Here is a 19,461-nt window from a genome sequence, read left to right on the forward strand (position 1 = left end):
AGGCCTATCTAGGTGATAAGTTCATAGTGCAACGCCATCCTGTTGCACAGGATCCAGACTTCAGTCCTCCAGGCAGCACTTCTGTTGTGAGGATTCTGCATTCTCCCTCCACTATTATGACAACACTGGGGTTTCTGTGAAAACATAAATCTTTCCCCAATCAGAGGGGCCACTGCAATGTGGAGTGGCTGTCTGGGGTTGCATAGTCACAGGCCCAGATATTGTCTGCGATAGTATTGATGAAGAGTGGCAAAAGTACTCTCTCCATCCCATGGAAATCACATGGGAGCTGAACTGAAGCATCAAAGCAAAAGGTGGTTTCAGATCTGGCCACTAAGTTTATCAAGCCTTTGCCTTGAGACTTTATAGCTGAAGAAAAGAAGAAGAAGAGTTTGGATTTATACCCCACCTTTCTCTCTTGTAAGGAGTCTCAAGGCGGTTTACAAACTCCTTTTCCCTTCCCCTTCCCACAACAGACAGCTGAGGTAGGTGGGGCTGAGAGAGTTCTGAGTAAACTGTGACTAGCTCAAGGTCGCCCAGCAGGTCTTGTGTGAAGGAGCAGGGAAACAAATCCAGTTCACCAGATAAGACCACTTCTCACATGGAGAAGTAGGGAATCCAACCCTATTTTTCAGATTAGTCTGCCTGCTCTTAATTACTATGCCATGATGGCTCTCTGAATCAATTGGGAGGACCCACAAGGGCTAAAATGCAGTTGGGACATGCTTTGAGCTGATCTCCTGAAAAAGGCCCTGCGTTAACAAGATTATTTTTCTTCATTCAATAGTAATACCATGAGGAAAAAATAGAGCAAGATTTAAACCTGAATCCAGTTATGTTTTCCACATCTGGTATCAGAGCTTCTGAATTACATTTAAGTATACTCTACAACCAAGCATCCTTAATAATCTCTAGTGTTAAAATACTTGGTTTACATGCCTATAATACTTTATACTGAGTGGTATACAAAAGTATCAACATATAAAATTTGTTTTTTTCTCTTTTGCCATAGTTAAACTAAGTTATTAATGTCAAGCGTATAAAATCCCCTTTATTGAAAAATAAGGGCTTTCTCTGTATCCCCCACCTGATAGAATAAAAAAAGTTTTCAAAAATTATATCTTACTAAAATGAAGTATTTGGCAAAAGTTATTGGTGATGAATGCAATCTGTAAAATTCCAAATGCAATTCCTTTTACAGTTTTCTCCCTCTAATATTATTATGTGCCAGTGTCTAATAATTATAGATGACCAACTCTTGACAAATGTGGTAAGAAGCACCCTCCGCAGTGGGGCCAAAACAAATGCTATAGTCAAAAATCACAATACCAAGAAGTATCATCCAATTACTCAATGAGGCAGATTAAACAAACATTACATGATAATTCAACAGCTACCTTAGTGAAATTGTACTGCAGATTCTCTACTCCAGAAAAAATTCCAGGTGTAATTTTCTACTGCAAAGGAGTATGTATTAAAATAGTGCTGTACTGGAACCTCTGCCAGTTTATGGTGGAATATTCAATATTTCAAACCCTCGAAGTGATTTTATTCATACTAGTTGAGAGATGAATTCTTTGCTTAATTGACATAAAGTGGTCTCTAGTATCTTCCAGTTCTATTCTTAGGTTAAGGCCCAGTTTACTACACAACCCTACCTTAAACTGACCAAGTTAATGGCTGATTAAAACATGGGTTTGAAATGTGCAATGTAGCCTCAGTGTGAGTTGCACTCAGGCTTCCATCTTTTCCTTCTTTTTGCTCTTTTTCAGGAAAGATGGAGTACGGAATTTCTTCTTTTTCTTTGATGGTGACTTGGAAGGGGATCCCTCAGGGGAAAGGGCCTCCTCAATCTTTTCAGAAGTTTTAATGGTAATTTCTACATTCTCTACAGTACTAGTGGTTAACTGGCTGACTCTATGTGAGAGATCCTCTTCCACATCATGTGCATCCTCCTTGCCATTCATCACCACACCTGGGATATCCAGAGAGATGAGGGTAGAATCCTGAAGATAATCATCATGATTTTCTAGAACAAAAGGAGAACAGGCGTTTCACTCTTTGCAGTTTCATAGTGAAATTCAAATTCCAGTAAAACTAGTCAGTCCCAATTTCCCCTTTTTTGTTGAAGAACCTAACTTGTGAATATTAGTAACAGACATCTACAGTTGATGTTTTCAACTATCAAACTGTACACAGTGAAAATCAGACCACAGCAACATTGTGGCTTGTTATAGTAACCTGCTGCCATAAGCCAATATAAATGGATAGCGCTGGAGAAGAAGTATGGATGTTTTTTTCCAAAAAGTGAAAAGTTAGGGCACGAACAGTAGATCTACATGGTGTTAGAAAAGCGTCTTGTAAATCATTCTGAAAGATACAAAATTTTATAGCGGGAGGATCATGGGAGGATACTGGGTGCCTGGGTTTTGATAAATCCCCAAATACTAACTATGTGAACGTCAACATAAATAGTTCCGGTTTCCATAAATGACAAAGGAGGAAAACTATATTTTCCTTCTCCGATCTAAGAAATTTAAAAATAATTGGTATGGATTGGTATGAGGCTCATGATATTTTACAGGACATTGCATGGAATACCTTCTAATTTGTCAGGGACATTTTGCGGGGACTGGGTTTGAGAAGGTATTTGTGAAACAGATGACCCATCATCTGAGAATAATTCCTGATCAGCATCTGTAGAACAAGAGTTTGAGTTAGTAAAAGCCATGCCAAAGTAAACTAAGCAGAAAAAGGATCCATGTATGTTAGCGCATACAACACAAGCAATTCAGCTAGAACTGACTTAGTCATGCTCATGTCACTACACAGGGTAATACTCTATGAATAACCTACAATTATGAAATGCATAAAATGCCAAAGATGGCCTAAGATATTTAGAAGAAAGCATTCCATGCAAATGAACTTTTATTTAACTATGGAACTGTTATAACGGAAAACAAAAAGAACAGTCTATGCAGCATTAGTTCTGGAAACACTAATGTTAGACAACAGCAAGGAAGGCAGCATTATTAAAGAACCCTAATCAGATGCTTTTTAATGATGGTGGATGGAAAGATTGTGGAAATGTAGTATTTTTACCTTTGAATCTTTATGCTTTCAAAAATAAGAAATGGGCACATTAGAAAATTGCTAGCCATAATATGACGACTGAGGCAATAGAAAAGACTATTGCCAGAAAGTCTGTCTTAAGAAATGATTTACACTTTCTTACCTTTTATCTTTGCTGATTACGCTGATGAACAAACTATGCAGTTCTTCTTTTTTAAAGGGCCAAATTAGACATAATCTCAGAAGATCCATAGACAGGTCTTCCAGCTTTTTTGAAAAGCAAATTGCAGCTACAGGGACCTTCAATTAATATTCAGATTGGAGAAGGAGGGGTCTAATTCTTTCCCCCCAGGACAGTTTTGCCTATTAAAACTGGTCTTATTGTCTCTGGAAGAAGAAGTGGAAAAAGACAGGCAAAGAGAAGGGTGCCTGTCTAATTAATGGTATTGTGCAATGGAGGTCCTAACTGAAATTGGTGCCTGCAATGGCTGCAATTTATCTTTTGAAAATGCTAGGTAGAACTACTGACAGATCTCCCCAGTTTGGTCACAATACTTTTATAATGGTTTATAAGAATACATACAAAAGTGATACAATTGTACAGAAGACACAACTAAATATATGTAATAATCTTTTTTTTCCAGAACTATGAAATGTAACAAGTTAGTACGCTGTAGGAGATTAAATATAAAGGACAAAGAGGACACTTGAGATAATAGTTAGGGGGCACACTGGGTCATTTTTTTTAAGAAAGACAAATTCGGGCATATTTAAAACATATCAGAAAAGAAGTCACAGGAGAATGACAGACTCAGAATGTATTGGAGGGTAGTAGAGGAGATTGCTACTAGGACCTGAGAGCAGACACAATCAAGGAACTTGTGGCATTTGATGAGAAGCACAGGGTTGCTCTCTCATCTAAAAATATTGTGGAGTAGAAGGGGATAGAAGACCTATTCCAGAAAAAAACCACCCGTAATATTATCATTAAAGAAGAAAACAGTATATGTAGAATGAAGGGTGTGACTATGTATGTGTGCGTGCACATGTGCATACAGAAACTATCAGGCTTTAGCAGAATGCTAGAATACATTCTTTATATATCTACTCACACATAAGCCAGATAACACTTTTAAGTAATCAAGGTTTCAGTAATGGTTGGTTTTCTGAAGTTATATTATGACGAATACCGTGGTGAAAATCTTTGGAAACTAAAGAACCAATTGATAAAAATGGCCCCAGAAGTCAATACTCTATACATTATTTCTGTTCTTTTCAGTTCTTAATCTAAGTAGATTATTTGGGTTATGTGAGGTTCACGATTCTTCAGGATATGGGTCTTAAACTCTTAAACCAATGTCTCAAGAACTCTGCACATTGTTATCAACACACTGCAAAGAGAAATTAAGAAGAGAACTGGGGAACATTGGGTGTTAATTTTAAATGTGCTCAAGTTTAGAACTCATTGTTTCTCCCCAGATATATACCTGCACACACTTTAGACATATTGCAATAGGAGTTCCCCAAGCACATAATTAAATGAACAGGATTTTTAAACGTAGAATTACGGCTGTAGCTGCTGTTTACAAATGTCCCTTAGTTTGGGAATTTAAAATATTCAAAATCATTCACTCCCCCTAAACATAAACTTTTGATGGAAGTATTTAGGTGATTAGAAAACTGACCCTCAATTCCTTGTTGTTTGTGTTCAATTGTCCGCTTGTATTCTTCCAGTTCCTTTTCTGTGAGATGGCTAAATGGGTTGGGAGGGGCAGGTGCAACATGTTCATCTTCTTCAAATTGCATGGGCTGGAAAGGAAAAATAAAATAAAATGCAGAAGGCAAATTTCCTACAGTTGGCAATCTCATGAATAAGAAAGAACGAAGCAGTTAATCTGTAGGATACAAATTATTTCATTTAATGGGAACTGGATTATTGAACAAATGCAGGGTGCCCTTATCAACACAGCATGTCTACTTTAAACTGACATGAACTTGTGGGGCAGAGACAGTCAGCTTGACTGCTCAGTTCAACACAGGATCAAACTCTGCAGTTTAAAGCTAGAACCGGCCAAGGCAAGCCAAGCATTGTACAGGCACCCCCCACTTCTGAACTCCATGTGGAGTTTGGGGTGGGGTGAGCCTAGATAAATGCTGCCCAGATCAACATTTAACCGTATTCAACTATATCATGGGGAACTGAAATCCTCATGGAGATTGAAGGTGGGACACAGTTGTGAGGGAGTGGTGGCGACCCCTACATGACTTGCCCAAGTGCTGCCCAGGGCTCCAGCCCCCTCCCTTGCTATGTCATGCTGAAAATAAATCTCCAACATATGGACATCCACCGGGCAAATAGTGGGAGGGATCTGGATCTGGAAAATGACACTGAATAAAGGGTTAATCCCACTAAGACTATCCCAATTACTTCAGCATCTTGAAAAATTGCTAAAGATTACAGATCTATTTTATTTTTATAATTTATTTTTCAAACTTATATACCGCCCAACCCCCGTAGGGCTCTACCAAATATTATCTACTTTTGCCAGAAGTTGAGATTATTTTCCCTAATATCTATACAAAATCTACTTGTTTGCATGGTAGCTAAATTGAAAGAAGTGACACAATTCTATTTAATTCTAAAAACCATATACCGTATCAACTCGCGTATAAGCCGAATTTTTCAGCCTTTTTTTAGGCTGAAAAATGCCCCCCGCGGGTCACACACACACCCCGCGCGGAGCCACAGTACTTACTCATGCATCGCGAAGCCTCGTCCCCCTCTCTAACTCAGCTTTCTTTTTTGCAGGCTCTAAGTTTAAGGTGTGGTTTCAGGGAAGCTGCCGGCTTTCTTTCTTGCAGGCTCTAAGTCTACAGGGAAGCTGCCGTTCGGCCCTTTTAAGAAAACCATAGAATAGGCTGCCCCGAGCGGCAGCTTCCCTGTAGACTTAGAGCCTGCAAGAAAGAAAGCCGGCAGCTTCCCTGAAACCACGCCTTAAACTTAGAGCCTGCAAAAAAGAAAGCTGAGTTAGAGAGGGGGACAAGGCATTCTCTGCTTCGCTTTCTCCTGCCTTCAGCCACTTTCCCTCTCCCCAGACCCGTGCACGTCGCCTCGCCCCTCCTTAAAAAGCCTCCCATAGGCTTCTGGGGTGCTCCTTTCCTCCAGCTGTGGCTCCTTTGCCAGCTCAGCACCCTGCCTCCTGATGGATCTTTCCCACCTCAGCTTATACGCGAGTCAATAAAATGTCCCAGTTTTTTTAGGTAAAATTGGGTGCCTCGGCTTATACGTGCGTATATACGGTAAGCATAAATGAATGCTTCCCTATTTCTTAAAAAGACTATAACCAATACTTTCTTTCACATAACTGTATCTTACTTCTATGTTGAAGAGACTGATGGAAACAAGGGAATACATTTGCATGACTCTGGAAACTTTAAATGTAAACATCTTTCAAAAGGTAAGCATTAATCTTTAATCACAGCTGCACTTACAGTACTTGGCTTCTTATCTACCACAATTCCAGCAAGTAACTGAGACTGTGGTCCTGCAGTCTTTAAGTCATACCGATTTTGCTCTCGAATCTGAAAAGAGAAAAACAAAAGGGTTTTCAAAACTTCCCATGTCTCTGTTCAAAGTCTACCAACATGGATTAGGAATTCCAGACCTGTTGTGCAAGACTAATAATGTTTCAACAATCTGTTTTGCTGGCTCACTTTTATTCTAGTTTCTCTAAAATTTGAAATGCTTACAAATCCTTAAAAAGGAAACACGAAGTGTTCTAAATGCTGCCTTTAACAGGCATTTGGGAATGGAATTTGAATAGTATGCCTGTTATCATGGGGAAGTTTTTCTCAGCCTTGGCTTCTTAGAGCATCCACATAATATTGTTCTCTATTTATCCTGGCTTACATATTTTCCTCCACTTAATTGCAATTTTAATTAGAAAGATGGCTGTCACAGTGCCTATGGCCACTGCAGCTGGGAAAGTGTAGATTTTTTTCAGGTTCTATGGACAGGCACCATTTTCTTTTGCCTCAGTTCCTCTGACTGCCATTTCCCTGTGTCACAGTGGTGGGTCTTAAAAATTGGGAATTGCTACTTCACTGTAGCTTTATAACATCATAACCATCTACTGCAGCAATATATTAGTCTCCAGAATTAATTTAAAACAAGTAAATCTCTTTCCAACAGAAAGATCTAAGTGCAGTCTGCAGTGGAAATGAAAGCAGTATGTTTCTGCTGCTGAAAATAGTGCAGATCCTCTTTTAGCGTTAGATAATCTTATTTAAGTGCTGCTTTCGTCAAGACCTTCACTCCCTGCATTGTTAAACATCGAACTTCGAAAATTTATATTGCTCTGGACAGCTATTAGCAAGATTTGCCTTTTTGAAAAGCTGCGCCTGCCGTTTTGTTTCTTGTTCCTACCGGGGGAAACAAAATGGCAGGAGCAACTTTACAAAAAGGCAAGTTTTGGTAATAGCTGCCCGGAGCAATATAAATGCTCTTTTTTCAAAGTTCAATGTTTAACAATGCAGTGACTAACGGTTTTGACTAATGCAGTGGTGCTCGCTTCGGCAGCACATATACTAAAATTGGACTAATGCAGTGCTTGAATAAGATTCTCTAATGCTAAAAGTGAATCAGAAATGGTGAGGAGAGGCAGTCACTATGACCGTAGTGGAGCATTTCAACATAAAGAAGATACAGGAAGATGTGGCAGATTAATTCATACATCTCCTGAGATCTTTATGTTGAAATGGGTATAGCTCTTCTTGTTGTGAAGTCACTATGACTTATAACTATGCAGCTCTTTTTAAAAATGAAAATTAGGAACTAGTATATAGTAATAGATCACTGTTACACTGCTAAACTGCTAGAGCGATCTGTCAAATTACTGATTTCTCTCCATTAGAGGAAAGGAAATAGATGCCACTGCAAACACCTCTGCATTTCCAGCTGCAAAGAGTGCTACACAGAGAATCATTTGTGTGGAAGCAGTCCTGGTGTAATTAGTTTTACTTTCTACGCACTTTGCTAGTAAAGATTTCCTAATGAGTTTGGTGGAACACTGAGAACACCCACGTAAGCAAAGCAACATGCATTCGGCACTATTCAGTCATTGTATTCCTTCAGCCCTAGAATCTATGCAGAGCCATTAGAAGAAGGGTTGGATTTATACCCCCTTTCTTTCTCTCCTGTAAGGAAACTCAAAGGGGCTTACAAACGCCTTTCCCTTCCTCCCCCCACAATGGACATCTTGTGAGGTGGGTGGGGCTTAGACAGTTCTGAAGAACTGTGACTAACCCAGGCTTTGTGTGTAGGAGCATGGTAACAAATCAGATACACCAGATAAAGAGTCTGTTGCTCAGGTGTAAGGTGGGAAATTAAACCCAGTTCTCCAGATTAAAGTTCACTTGCTCTTAACCACTACGCCACTCTGTACTTTCAGCTGGTTCTAGTTCTGGCCTCAATTCCAGGCACTGTTGTTACCCACTTTTGTGAAGTGCAGTCCTGCCGACTCTGTTGCCATTAAAGTGCTTCCAGATCCAGACACAATCTCTGTAATTGCACCATTCTCTTGTCCTCGATTGTAGCCAGCTTCCCTGACTATAGCTATATGGCATGCACATCTAGTGACATCTCAGATATTATAACTGGAAAACAACTTCCCACTTTGAGATTGTAAATGCCTGGAAAAGCTGCACGTCTAGAATGGACAATAATGCCTGGGCAACAGAGCTATGTCGATCCTTTCCAAGGAAGGGAGAGTGGTGTAGCCTTTTGATCAGTAGCAGATGCAAAATAAGAAATTCCCAGAACTTTTGGACGAAACACTGCATATCTGGCAGAACAATCCATGGGTGGAGTCAGAACTGGCATGAGAATTAAAGAATGCCCTGGGGGAAAAAGCCAACAGACTGAGGCTGGCTTTACAAAGAAGCTCTTGTATATTCTTCCTCACTGCCTTTGTCAAGCCTGCATCAGTAGGAACAGAACAGGTAAACAGTGGGATTTCGGCTACTGCCTACTTCTACCTCAAAAGACAAATATGAAGGGAAAAATCTAAAAAATGGCATCTTGTTAAAAACAGCCAAGAAAAAAATCTTTCTTTAAAGACTTGTTTCATAATCAAAATAAGCATTTTCTCTGGAGAATTTGAAATGAATAGCATTATTCAAAAGAAACCAAGTATTTTAAAAGAAAGATTACTTTCAAACTACCAATGTCAGGCTAAACTGAAGAAAAACTGTGTTATATATTAGGAGGCACTAAACAGATTTTAATATGTTTCCGCTTCTCAGACAAGCGGGATAGATTAATTAATGGCCTATAAAGACTGCTGTTAAGACAAAAGCAATGTACTTTTCATGAAAACTGCCTTACCTTATTCCTCTTTTCCAGCACATCACTCGGATTTGTATTCATAGGAACAAATTGGTTTGGATCTTCTATTTTTATTGGAGTTCCTCCACTAAGTTTAGATGAATCTTCAGCTTTTATCCACTAGGGAAAGAACAACAAAGCCATTTAAATACTATAGGAAAAGAGATTATTGTATTTAGGGGAATGAGCATGGTTGGAAAAGGGAATAGAGTGTTTCTGAGCAATGGTTATACAGGGTGTACTTAGGCAAGCTTGGTTTCTCAGCATAAGATATCAAGAATATTAATTTGATGCAAAATTTCTCTCTTTTATCAATTTTAGGTATTTTTACTTCACTGTGTGAAATTTTCTCAGAGAAACAAAAATATTTCCTAAACATTAGTAGTTTCTGCATTTTAAAATATTATACTGAGACCTCAAAAATCAAGAAATTTCTTGATTCGCTACCCTAATGATAAAGCTCCCTTTCAACTGCAGGTCATTAGAACTGTACCTTTAATGTAATTTTTTTCATAAGACTACTCACTGAGAGCTGCTGATAAAAATTAAACGCAGATATGAATTGTTAAACCACCACAAGGTGGACCTGTTCTTTTGAAGTTCCATTTATGGTCTGGGAAAGTGACAGCTAATTTGCATAAGACTCAGCTTTTACCTGGACTCTTTGGACATGTTAAGAATGTAAATCCTATTCTTTGAAGAGTTGGGAGATTATTCTTCTTTATACAATACTATGCTGCAAAATTGTGCTGCCCTCCTGAAAATAATGTTTCCCTTATCTAGGATGACATTACTAAATCAATGGCATTCAAAATGTCCAGCAGTGGGTTTACTTACAACCCTCCCCTCATCTTTATATCCGTCTCTTCAGCCACCTATGAAAACTATATATAACATTGTAGAAATTGAATAATTCGTACATGCAAATCTGGAAGTGCACTTGTGAAGGAATATTCATTCACATGTACCACAACTTATCCTGGTAACAACTCTCTGTTTCTTGCTTGAACACCTTGGCCAATAAAAGTTTATTGACCACTGGATCCAGCACTTTAAGACCCAAGTGAGATTCTTTTCAGAACAGATTTCACAACTGTTTTCTTCAATCCAGATGACATTACCTAAGATAACTAACTCTCTCTGGCTAACCCAAGTCAGAAAGAATAGGTAAAGGGCATTAAAACAATTCTTTATAGAACATAAATAATCCCAGAATAGCCCTGTTCCTTCCTTTTTTAGAATGATGAATACCCACATGCAGAAGCTACCTACTGTGGTTTTAGTCCGGGGACTTGTTTCTCCATTTCGAGATTCTTCAGGAACATCCACTTTCAAATATGCATTTGGGGAGTTCAACCATCTTGTCTTCTCCCGTTGCTGTTTCTGTGCTAGGAATTTGAGAGGGGAAATTGGGACTGAATCATCCTCAAAGGAAAAGGCAGTCACGGTGGCTGGAATCTCAACATCACTCTTGTGTCTGGGTTTCTCCCGCACTACAGGCTGCCGATAAGCATAGCCAGTTCTGTAACCCTGCGCAAGAGTTGGAAAAATATATTTAGTCAATGCAAAAAGCTTATGCTGTTTTCAACAACTGAAAACTACTCATGTAAACTTAATCTTGGATGACAGATTATTTTCTGACAAAACTGTTGTCAAAACACCATACAGGTCGATACTAAGAATGAAAATTCCAGCTAAACTACACCTAACACTGCATTAATCCTTGCTGCTAAATGCCAAAGAGGAAATTTTATTGGAGTAGTCTTTGGTGCTTCTTCTTGGAGAAGACACATATTGTGCAGGCTGAACAGCAAGCAATACCACCAACTATAGGCCATCATTGGTCTTGATGAATAGACAGAGGTTCTAGAACCATCTTATGATTTTTGCCTGGCAATGGACATCCTGTATAGCACAGACCTTGGGAAAAGGGACATGAAACTTACAAAAAAGGTTTGCAAGAATTCAGGGGAGATAGATTCTAACAAATAAAAAGAAATAGGAAAGGGGTACAATGTTGTAGTATCAGCTCTGTAAATACTCAGCTAAATATCTTTTGACTTTTCAGAACAAGATGAAGCCTAGTATTGATGGTTCTCATTTGGGCCGGAAGTTCTTCGCTAACTGCTCCAGTCTTTTGATGGCGACAAAGGCAAGAAACCCAGTCTGATGGTCAGGGCGACTGAACAGATCAACCTTGCCACATACAGAAAGTACTTCTGTATATAAAAACCTGAGCATGTGCACAATCTACTAAAGGTGGAAATAGTAAAAGCTGTAGATATATATAATAAACACAGACACACAACCTATATACAGATTTCTTGTTTTATCTCCATGTTAAGTGCAAAATCGTATCATTTTTAAGTATGAAAAGTATATGTAAAAAGTGTTCCACAGTAGTAGAAGTAGGAAGAAAGGATACTGCTTGTATCAGAAGCAGGAGCCTGAAGACCTGCCTTCTTTATGACAACTTTTATGTAAGTGATTTGAAAAATGGCACAGCTCTCACACCAGCAATTTACAACTAAACGTATACTAAATGTTGGATGAAATCTATTTTTGGTTGAGAGGAAAAAAATCCCAAGTTTTTTTATGGCACAAGCCCGTAGAGGAAAGAAATTCACAGCACGGAGAACTTCAGGTTAGACTTGGGCACCCACCAGGTTGTCCATCATCCTCATTAATGCTTCAAACTCTTGTTCTCCAACTTTCCATTTGAACTGAGAAGCCATATTAACGCCCCCTCCTCCAGCTGCTGCGACATGGTGTGTGAAAGGTTTATATTTCTGCAAGTCTAGGATAAGGAGATTGTCCACGCCACCTGCTCCAGCCAGGGCATGCACCTGTAACAGAAATTACTCAGTAATCTGTTCAGTAATAGTTGAAGACTGAACAATATCCTTCCTGAAATGGTTCATCATTATTATTTTCCTGCTGATAACATGCACAAAAATTATCCCTACTATGTATGCTTCAACATAAACTAAATTCTAGGGAAACCCCTGAATCACGCTTCTATATCGTGACTGGAAACTAACACACTACTGTTCATACTGCCTGTGACCATTTGAACCTGCCCAGCACTGAGCTTGAGAGGGGGTGGGGGTGCCTCTCCTGGTGGTCCCTTTTCCTGTTGAGGTGGGGAGGGAGTACATGGGATGACTTTCTCCATGACTGGCCCCAGACTATGGAACAGCATCTCTGTGGAAATTTGTCTTTATGGGTTTTGGTTTCTGAAGAAGACCTTCCTATTCACCCAGGTCTTTTGCTTTTGACCACTTCGATGCCATCTATGGAGACAGTCAGTCTGGGGTAGGGGAAAGTATGTGGGTGGGTGGTACTATGGTTTTTATGATGCTTTCATATGATGATGTTTTTACTGTTGTTTTTAATTTTGTAAGCCACCCTGAGACCTCTGTATAGGGCGGGGTATAAATTCCAATAAATTAATAAATGCTAGACAACAGCAAGAATACAAAACCTGCTTCTAACTCACAAATCATCATTAATTAATTGAAATATCCTGCTACGAAAGCTTGAAGACTACTTACACAAGTGTATCACATTTATATAGTGCTTCATACACATCTCTCTCACCTGTGTTTCACAAGCTATTTGTACATTGTAGATGTAGTGGAAGGCCTCTTCTAATGTCTCTCCTAGTGCTACTACCCCGTGGTTTCTCAAGACCAGGACCTAAGAAACAGAGACACTAACAATAAGTGGCAGAAACTGAAAAAATACTGGAAGTCTACAACAAAAATATTGATTAGAGCAGAATACCTTACAGCTTGGTCCAAGAACTTTCTGGAGTTGAATTCTCTCTTCCTGTTCATCCAGAGATCCTTGGTAATTGTAATAGGCAACATCTCCTAGAATCAGAGCCTCCTGAGAAATTGGAAGGATACCACACTTCATAGAAGAAACCTGTTTCAAAGAAATGACATTTGACAGGTGGAAGAAATTAGAAAAAAAATTAAGATCTTACAGCCCAATTCAGAGGGCTCTGGTGGCTGGGGACAGAACCCTTGCCACATTACCTCCAGAGGGCTTCCAGGTGATATGGGAAGGTCACAAGCTCCAGAAACGCCCCAACCACCTGAAAGGCCTCCATTGGGCTAAATGGACTTATGCCACTCAAAGGGTGGCATAAGTCCAAGGCCTGCATCAGGGACGTTCCTGGTCCTAAAGCCTGGTGGCAGCTGACTTAAGTCAGCTCCACCCCTGGGAACGCCCAAGCCCAATCCCAGCCATGCTACCATATAGCTTTAAACTGGTGTGGCTCTGGGAGGGCACAGGCCCTTCCGGGTTGGGCACTGCGGAGCTACGTGGGGCCTGCCTACCTCCCAATTTGCCCTCCCCGCCACTGTACGTGCCCCTTAGGCCAGTAGAATGGGTAAATGTGCTGACGCAGCCCAGTGCTGGCTTCAAGAGCCAATTCCCCCCCTCCAGATCGGGCTGTAAGACAAGTATTAAAGTACTCGCTCTGTTGACCTCATTAGTAGCTATTCCAATCTAGTACAGCAATAATCCTAATCAATCAAAGGTTTGCAGAAGCTTTATGGATGAGCTATTACTAGATCAGTTTTGAAACAAGTATAGCACCTGAGCCCTTCAGGGGAGGGCGGTATACAAATTAAATTTAACATAACATAACAAAAGGCATAAAACTACAGGATGTGAGAATTTGGTTGGTTTCAAGTAAATGCATTTCTTCAATGCTCACAATTAAAATTCTGGAAGTTATGCAAAACAGAATGCTTTATATAGAAGAGTTTGGATTTATAGCCCCCCTTTCTCTCCTGCGGGAGACTCAAAGGGGCTTACAATCTCCTTGCCCTTCCCTCCTCACAACAAACACCCTGTGAGGTAGGTGGGGCTGAGAGAGCTCCGAGAAGCTGTGACTAGCCCAAGGTCACCCAGCTGGCGTGTGTGGGAGTGTACAGGCTAATCTGAATTCCGCAGATAAGCCTCCACAGCTCAGGCGGCAGAGCTGGGAATCAAATCCGGTTCCTCCAGATTAGATATACGAGCTCTTAACCTCCTACGCCACTGCTGTAGTACATTTTACAGTAAGGACATAGACCCTGGCTCATTTTTTGAGATCGCAATCATACGTGCCTAACATACACATTCACCAAAAATACTTAGTGATTCAGTAATATGCATCAACAAACACAACTGAAGCCCCCACAATAAAGATTGCAGTCAGAGATTTGGCCTGATCCAGATTTTGTGGTTTGAACCTTTATCTTATTTACCAACTTGTTGTTAAATGACATGTCACAAAAAAATCAGAATTCAATTATTTCTTGTTAGACTATTGAAAAAATACATATCTAAATATAGACCAATTCAGAGTTGAACATGCAGAATCTTGGGAAGGATATTCTTTATATAATTATATTTCCACTGCTAGCTGTCCTCTTCAGTATATTATATACATTATACTTAATAAGAGAAACGTTGCCGATAGCAGACTTTGATTCTTAAATATGAAGGCTAAAGAAAAAACAGCATGACTGCATTATAAACACTTCCATACAACTGAAATGAACCCCCAGATGGCTCAATTCAAGGTTAACATGGAAATGATCTCATGTTTTGTACTACTAAAAAATACATGAGAACCTGGCAAATATATAGTTGAAAGTTGTTCACCAAAATCTTGTATAAATGAGACACCTCAATCAAGCACTATTGTCTTGCTAGATACTTAAGAGTTCACAACCCAAACCATTCCCAAAACAGACTGTAAGACAAGATATGCTTTGCATTCATTATGGATACTGAAGTTCTTTCTGCTTTACAACATATTACAAAAAACAGACTTACAGCTGCTGTTGCTGGAGTGTGTACGTGGATCACACATCGAACATCAGGACGCATGGAGTAGATGGCAGCGTGAGGACTGAACCCTGTACTGTCAATGCTTAGGTTGGTGCTCCCCTGGTCAACTACATCGCCTATGATATTTACTTTTACCTGGAAAAACAAGCCAGCTCTAATCAGGACTAACAATGTGAAACTTAATCCCAAAACAAACAGAGGTACTACTAGTGGGGTAAAGGTTTGATCCAGGAATTGGGGTGTCTTCTGGATAAAGCTGCACTCCCCCTAAAGCAGAAGGTTTGGAGCATGGAGGTGCTGCTAGACTGGGCCTTCTGTTAGATAAACAGGTGACACTGGTGACTTTAACCAGTTGAGGAACTTCCTGAGCAGGAAAGCTGCCATTGCGGCATATACCATGTGACATATATTAACTGGATTACATTGTTGCAATGAACTCTACTCTTAAAGACTGTCCAGAAGCTACAATTGATGTGGAATGTTGAGGCCAACATGCTGACTAGAGCAGGTTGTAAGAATCATATTGCTCCAGTTTTGTTCCATTTATACCAGCTCTCAGTTTTCTTCCGGACCCAATTCAAGGTGCTGGTATTGACCTTTAAAGCCCTATGTGACTTGAGGCCAGCATAACGTTAAGGGCAGCCTACACTTGTCCACTTTGGTCATCTTTGGAGGCCCCATTTCATGTTCAGCCCAGATCTGAGGCTTGGTGGGTCACAATCTAAAAAAAAGGTTTTAGTCGTGACCCCAAAATTTTGGAACTCCTACCCCATATAGATTTTTCTATCTTACTTTATAATAGTCTTTCACCAGCAGTTGAAGACTATTGTTTTGTTGGGGTTGCCTGACTGTTATTGGCATACCTCCCTGGTTGTTGTTTTTGTGTGTAATTAAACATTAAAATGTTTTAATGTTTGCTGCCTTGGGGACCTGTTTAGGTGGAAAGGTAGCATAGAAACAAATAAATTAATTATATTGTCAACCTTAAATGAAAGTAACCAAACAATTCTTGACAGATTTAGGTGAGCTTGATGTACTACTTTAAAATAATTTGAATGGGTTCTGTCTCAAGAATTTTTAAAATAGTATTCTAACAAAATTTAAATTTAAAAAGACCCTCAGAGGGAGAATCTCATAAAGAGAAACAGATATAGTACTAACAGAAATCATTTTCTACAGTATAGTAATGTATATAATACAGTACTAACAGAAATCATTTTCTACAGTATAGTAATGTATATAATACAGTAATCTATACAGTACACGTGGAAGCAATTTTTAAGTATGTCTGGCTTGATTACATTTCTAGACAGTAGCATAAGACTAGCTAACTTAATAAATACTGCTCAAAGACCTTGGATCAACATAATGATAAATGAACCATAGGAATTAAAAGAATGATATGGTAATCACTAATTGATAAATTAAATATGGCATGCTTTAAAGTTGGTAGAGATACAGCTAAATAGAAACAATCCCAGACGAACTTGAAATGAATTGAAAGTGCTCTAAGTCTGGAAATAACGCAAGTAACTTTCACTGGGACACATTTCCTCCCCATTCAAAATTGTATACGGAGACAAATAAAGAAATATGTGTAACTAAATCTATGAAATTATAAGTTGCTAGAAAGCACATACCAAATTGGAAGCAGAAGCTTCAGAAAATGATAGGCCTTTTGGGAGGATAAGAATATGATCATGTTCTTTGCTTACTCTTACCTGGAAACAAAATGGGAAAAGATTACTGATATATTAGCCAGAGGTATGTTTAATTCCAGGAAAACACATTTAATCTACAGGGCTTAAAGAATATGTTCCAAAGCACATTTATGCTTTAAGTCCTATAGATTACACACAAATATGAATGAATGAAGAACACCAGATACTTACTGTGACATATGAATTAGCCAAGTGTGCCCATCCAAATAAATCAGTCAACCTGTACAAGCTGGCTAATTTACAACGAATAAGTTTTTCGCCCTTTACAAATGCAGCAGTGTCTATTCCAGGTAAGTCATTGATGGGTGTAACCATTCCGAGGCCTAAAGTAGTTTTAACAAATGAACAAACAAGATAACAACTTTCTCTTCTAAGGAAAAATACAGATCTTAAGTTAAAATTGATCTAGAAACTGTTAACACAACTGTGATTTCAAATACCTTTCTAACCATCATTTTAGGTATAGTAAAACATGAGCAGATAAAGCGTTCTTATACTTGATATACTGAATTTATCAAGAGAAGTATTGTCTACTTTGACTGGCAGGTGCCCTCCAGAACAGAAGTTTTCACATCACTAACTACCTCAACCTTCTTTAACTGAAGATCCCAGGGACTGAATCTTCTATATGCAAAGCAGATGCTCAACAATTAAGCCAGCATTCCCAACATTCATTTTCCGACTTTCTAGGAAGATATGGCTATGATTAAAGTAGATGACGCAGGCAAGCGTCTTGAAACACTATTTACAACTGAACACAACAACATGCTTCACAAACCCCCTTTTTCTGGACTCCTTTAACATTCTCCTGTTAATTTGTTTATTAACAAATAATTCATTACAAAAGGCATAAATGTAGAAGAAAAAAGTGAAAGAACTATTTATTTAATCATAGGCAGACTGGGAAGCAAAAAGGGTCCTGGAAAGGGTGCTACCACTAGACCCCCGCTGGCTGGCTGCTTAACCCTGTTCAGGGGAGTTGTTATTGCTGTGAGTAAGCTGGGAGCCCAGATCCCATGCAGTGCATGTGAGCTGCCACCAGTCATCTGCTCTGCATTGGACCCATGCAACCATGTTGCTCCTGGTGACTTAGCCTCTCCACAGGAACTTTGCTTTATACAAGGCGAGTGTTGTCAGCTCATCAGATTGGTGGCTGTAAGTGCTGCTGGTTCAGCGCAGTGGTAGCTATGAAGGTCACCCCTTGCTTGGGCAAATCTGGTGTAGTGGTTAACTGCAGATGGACTTCAATCTGGAGAACAGGGTTTGATGCCCCACTTCTCCACATGAGCAGAAATCTCTAATCTAGTGAACCAAGTTTGTTTCCCCACTCATCCACTTGAAATCTGCTGGGTGACCTTGGGCTAATCACAGTTCACTCAGAACTCTCTCAGCCCCACCTACCTCAAAAGTTATCTGTTATGGGGAGAAGGGAAGGAATTTGTAAGCTGTTTTGGGACTCCTTCTGGTTGAAAAAAGCTGGGTATAAATCCAAATTCTTTTTCTCTTCAAAGTGGTCAGGAGCCCACCAAGATTTTCTTCATTGGCCTCACAGCCAATCTGCCCCTCCTCTTAATAAATGCACAAGGGACAATTTGAATAGAACATTCGGTCTTTTTTGGTATTACATATACGTCTGGGATCATGAGGAACAGAAATTTGAAAAAGCAAAAGTATGACACACAGAATTTTACCAAAATAGTCATTTCAAAGCCTAAAATAAAATAGGCTTCATATAGCCCCTAAATTGTTTCTTCCCTAGCTTGCTCTTCCTTTGAACAAATATGAGTTCTCTGTAAAGGAACAGATCAGTCCTTTTTGCTGTTACAAATAATGTTTGCTATTTTAGTTATTAAAAAGGAACACTAGTTGCATACAAAGTTTTACTCACTTAGGGGAGATGAAGAAAACCCTGCAAAAGAACTCGCCATAATGTAGTCAGCAATCTGTTGCAATGCAAGCAGTCCAGTTGGGTTATTGCCTTTCTTCATTTGTTCATGTATGAGAGATTCCAGGTCTTCCCGAAAAGCCTGAAAATATATTATCGTCTTTGTAAGCATACCTTCAAGCAGAATCAGGCAATCATGTTCATTTTACCAACAAGATGGGTACTTTTAACTTACTACTTCAAGATCAAAATATAGTTGAATCTGAATCTGTTTTGAGGAAACTTAGATGACATTTGCACAGGGTTCAAATGGCTTGTCCATTAATTGGGCAAGGATAAACTGACGGTCCCAAGTAGGTTTTACTAGGAAGAGAAGCATTATGGAACTCCTGGTGGAGGAACTTATGTCTCTGGAATACAGGCTGTGAAACTGAGGTAGCAGCTTGTTAAATGGACCCTAAGAATGTGCCAAACCTAATTAATATAAGTAACAAATTGCACAGGTAAATAAGATTTAAAAATGCAGCTAGGATAAAAGCTCAGCC

General features: G+C 39.3%; 1 protein-coding gene across 5 annotated transcripts in view; it reads right to left on the bottom strand.

Annotated features, from left to right (window-relative positions):
- Positions 1–493: 493 nt before the first annotated feature.
- Positions 494–19,461, bottom strand: part of ADD3 (adducin 3) — a 140,852-nt gene continuing 121,884 nt past the window's right edge. For 4 of the 5 annotated variants that reach the window (XM_048505171.1, XM_048505173.1, XM_048505170.1 and 1 more), the window contains 13 exons: positions 18,920–19,058; positions 17,203–17,354; positions 16,951–17,031; positions 15,296–15,445; positions 13,244–13,387; positions 13,058–13,156; positions 12,121–12,303; positions 10,730–10,987; positions 9,458–9,577; positions 6,565–6,654; positions 4,758–4,881; positions 2,602–2,697; positions 494–2,029 (listed from right to left, as the gene is read on the bottom strand). In XM_048505171.1, coding sequence (XP_048361128.1) covers positions 1,734–2,029; positions 2,602–2,697; positions 4,758–4,881; positions 6,565–6,654; positions 9,458–9,577; positions 10,730–10,987; positions 12,121–12,303; positions 13,058–13,156; positions 13,244–13,387; positions 15,296–15,445; positions 16,951–17,031; positions 17,203–17,354; positions 18,920–19,058 — 1,932 coding nt within the window. In that variant the 3' untranslated portion in view covers positions 494–1,733. The remainder of the gene's footprint in view (positions 2,030–2,601; positions 2,698–4,757; positions 4,882–6,564; positions 6,655–9,457; positions 9,578–10,729; positions 10,988–12,120; positions 12,304–13,057; positions 13,157–13,243; positions 13,388–15,295; positions 15,446–16,950; positions 17,032–17,202; positions 17,355–18,919; positions 19,059–19,461) is intronic. The other variant, XM_048505174.1, reaches the window with a different exon arrangement.

The sequence above is a fragment of the Sphaerodactylus townsendi genome, linkage group LG08 (assembly GCF_021028975.2).
Source record: "Sphaerodactylus townsendi isolate TG3544 linkage group LG08, MPM_Stown_v2.3, whole genome shotgun sequence".
In the NCBI taxonomy this organism is placed as follows: domain Eukaryota; kingdom Metazoa; phylum Chordata; class Lepidosauria; order Squamata; family Sphaerodactylidae; genus Sphaerodactylus; species Sphaerodactylus townsendi.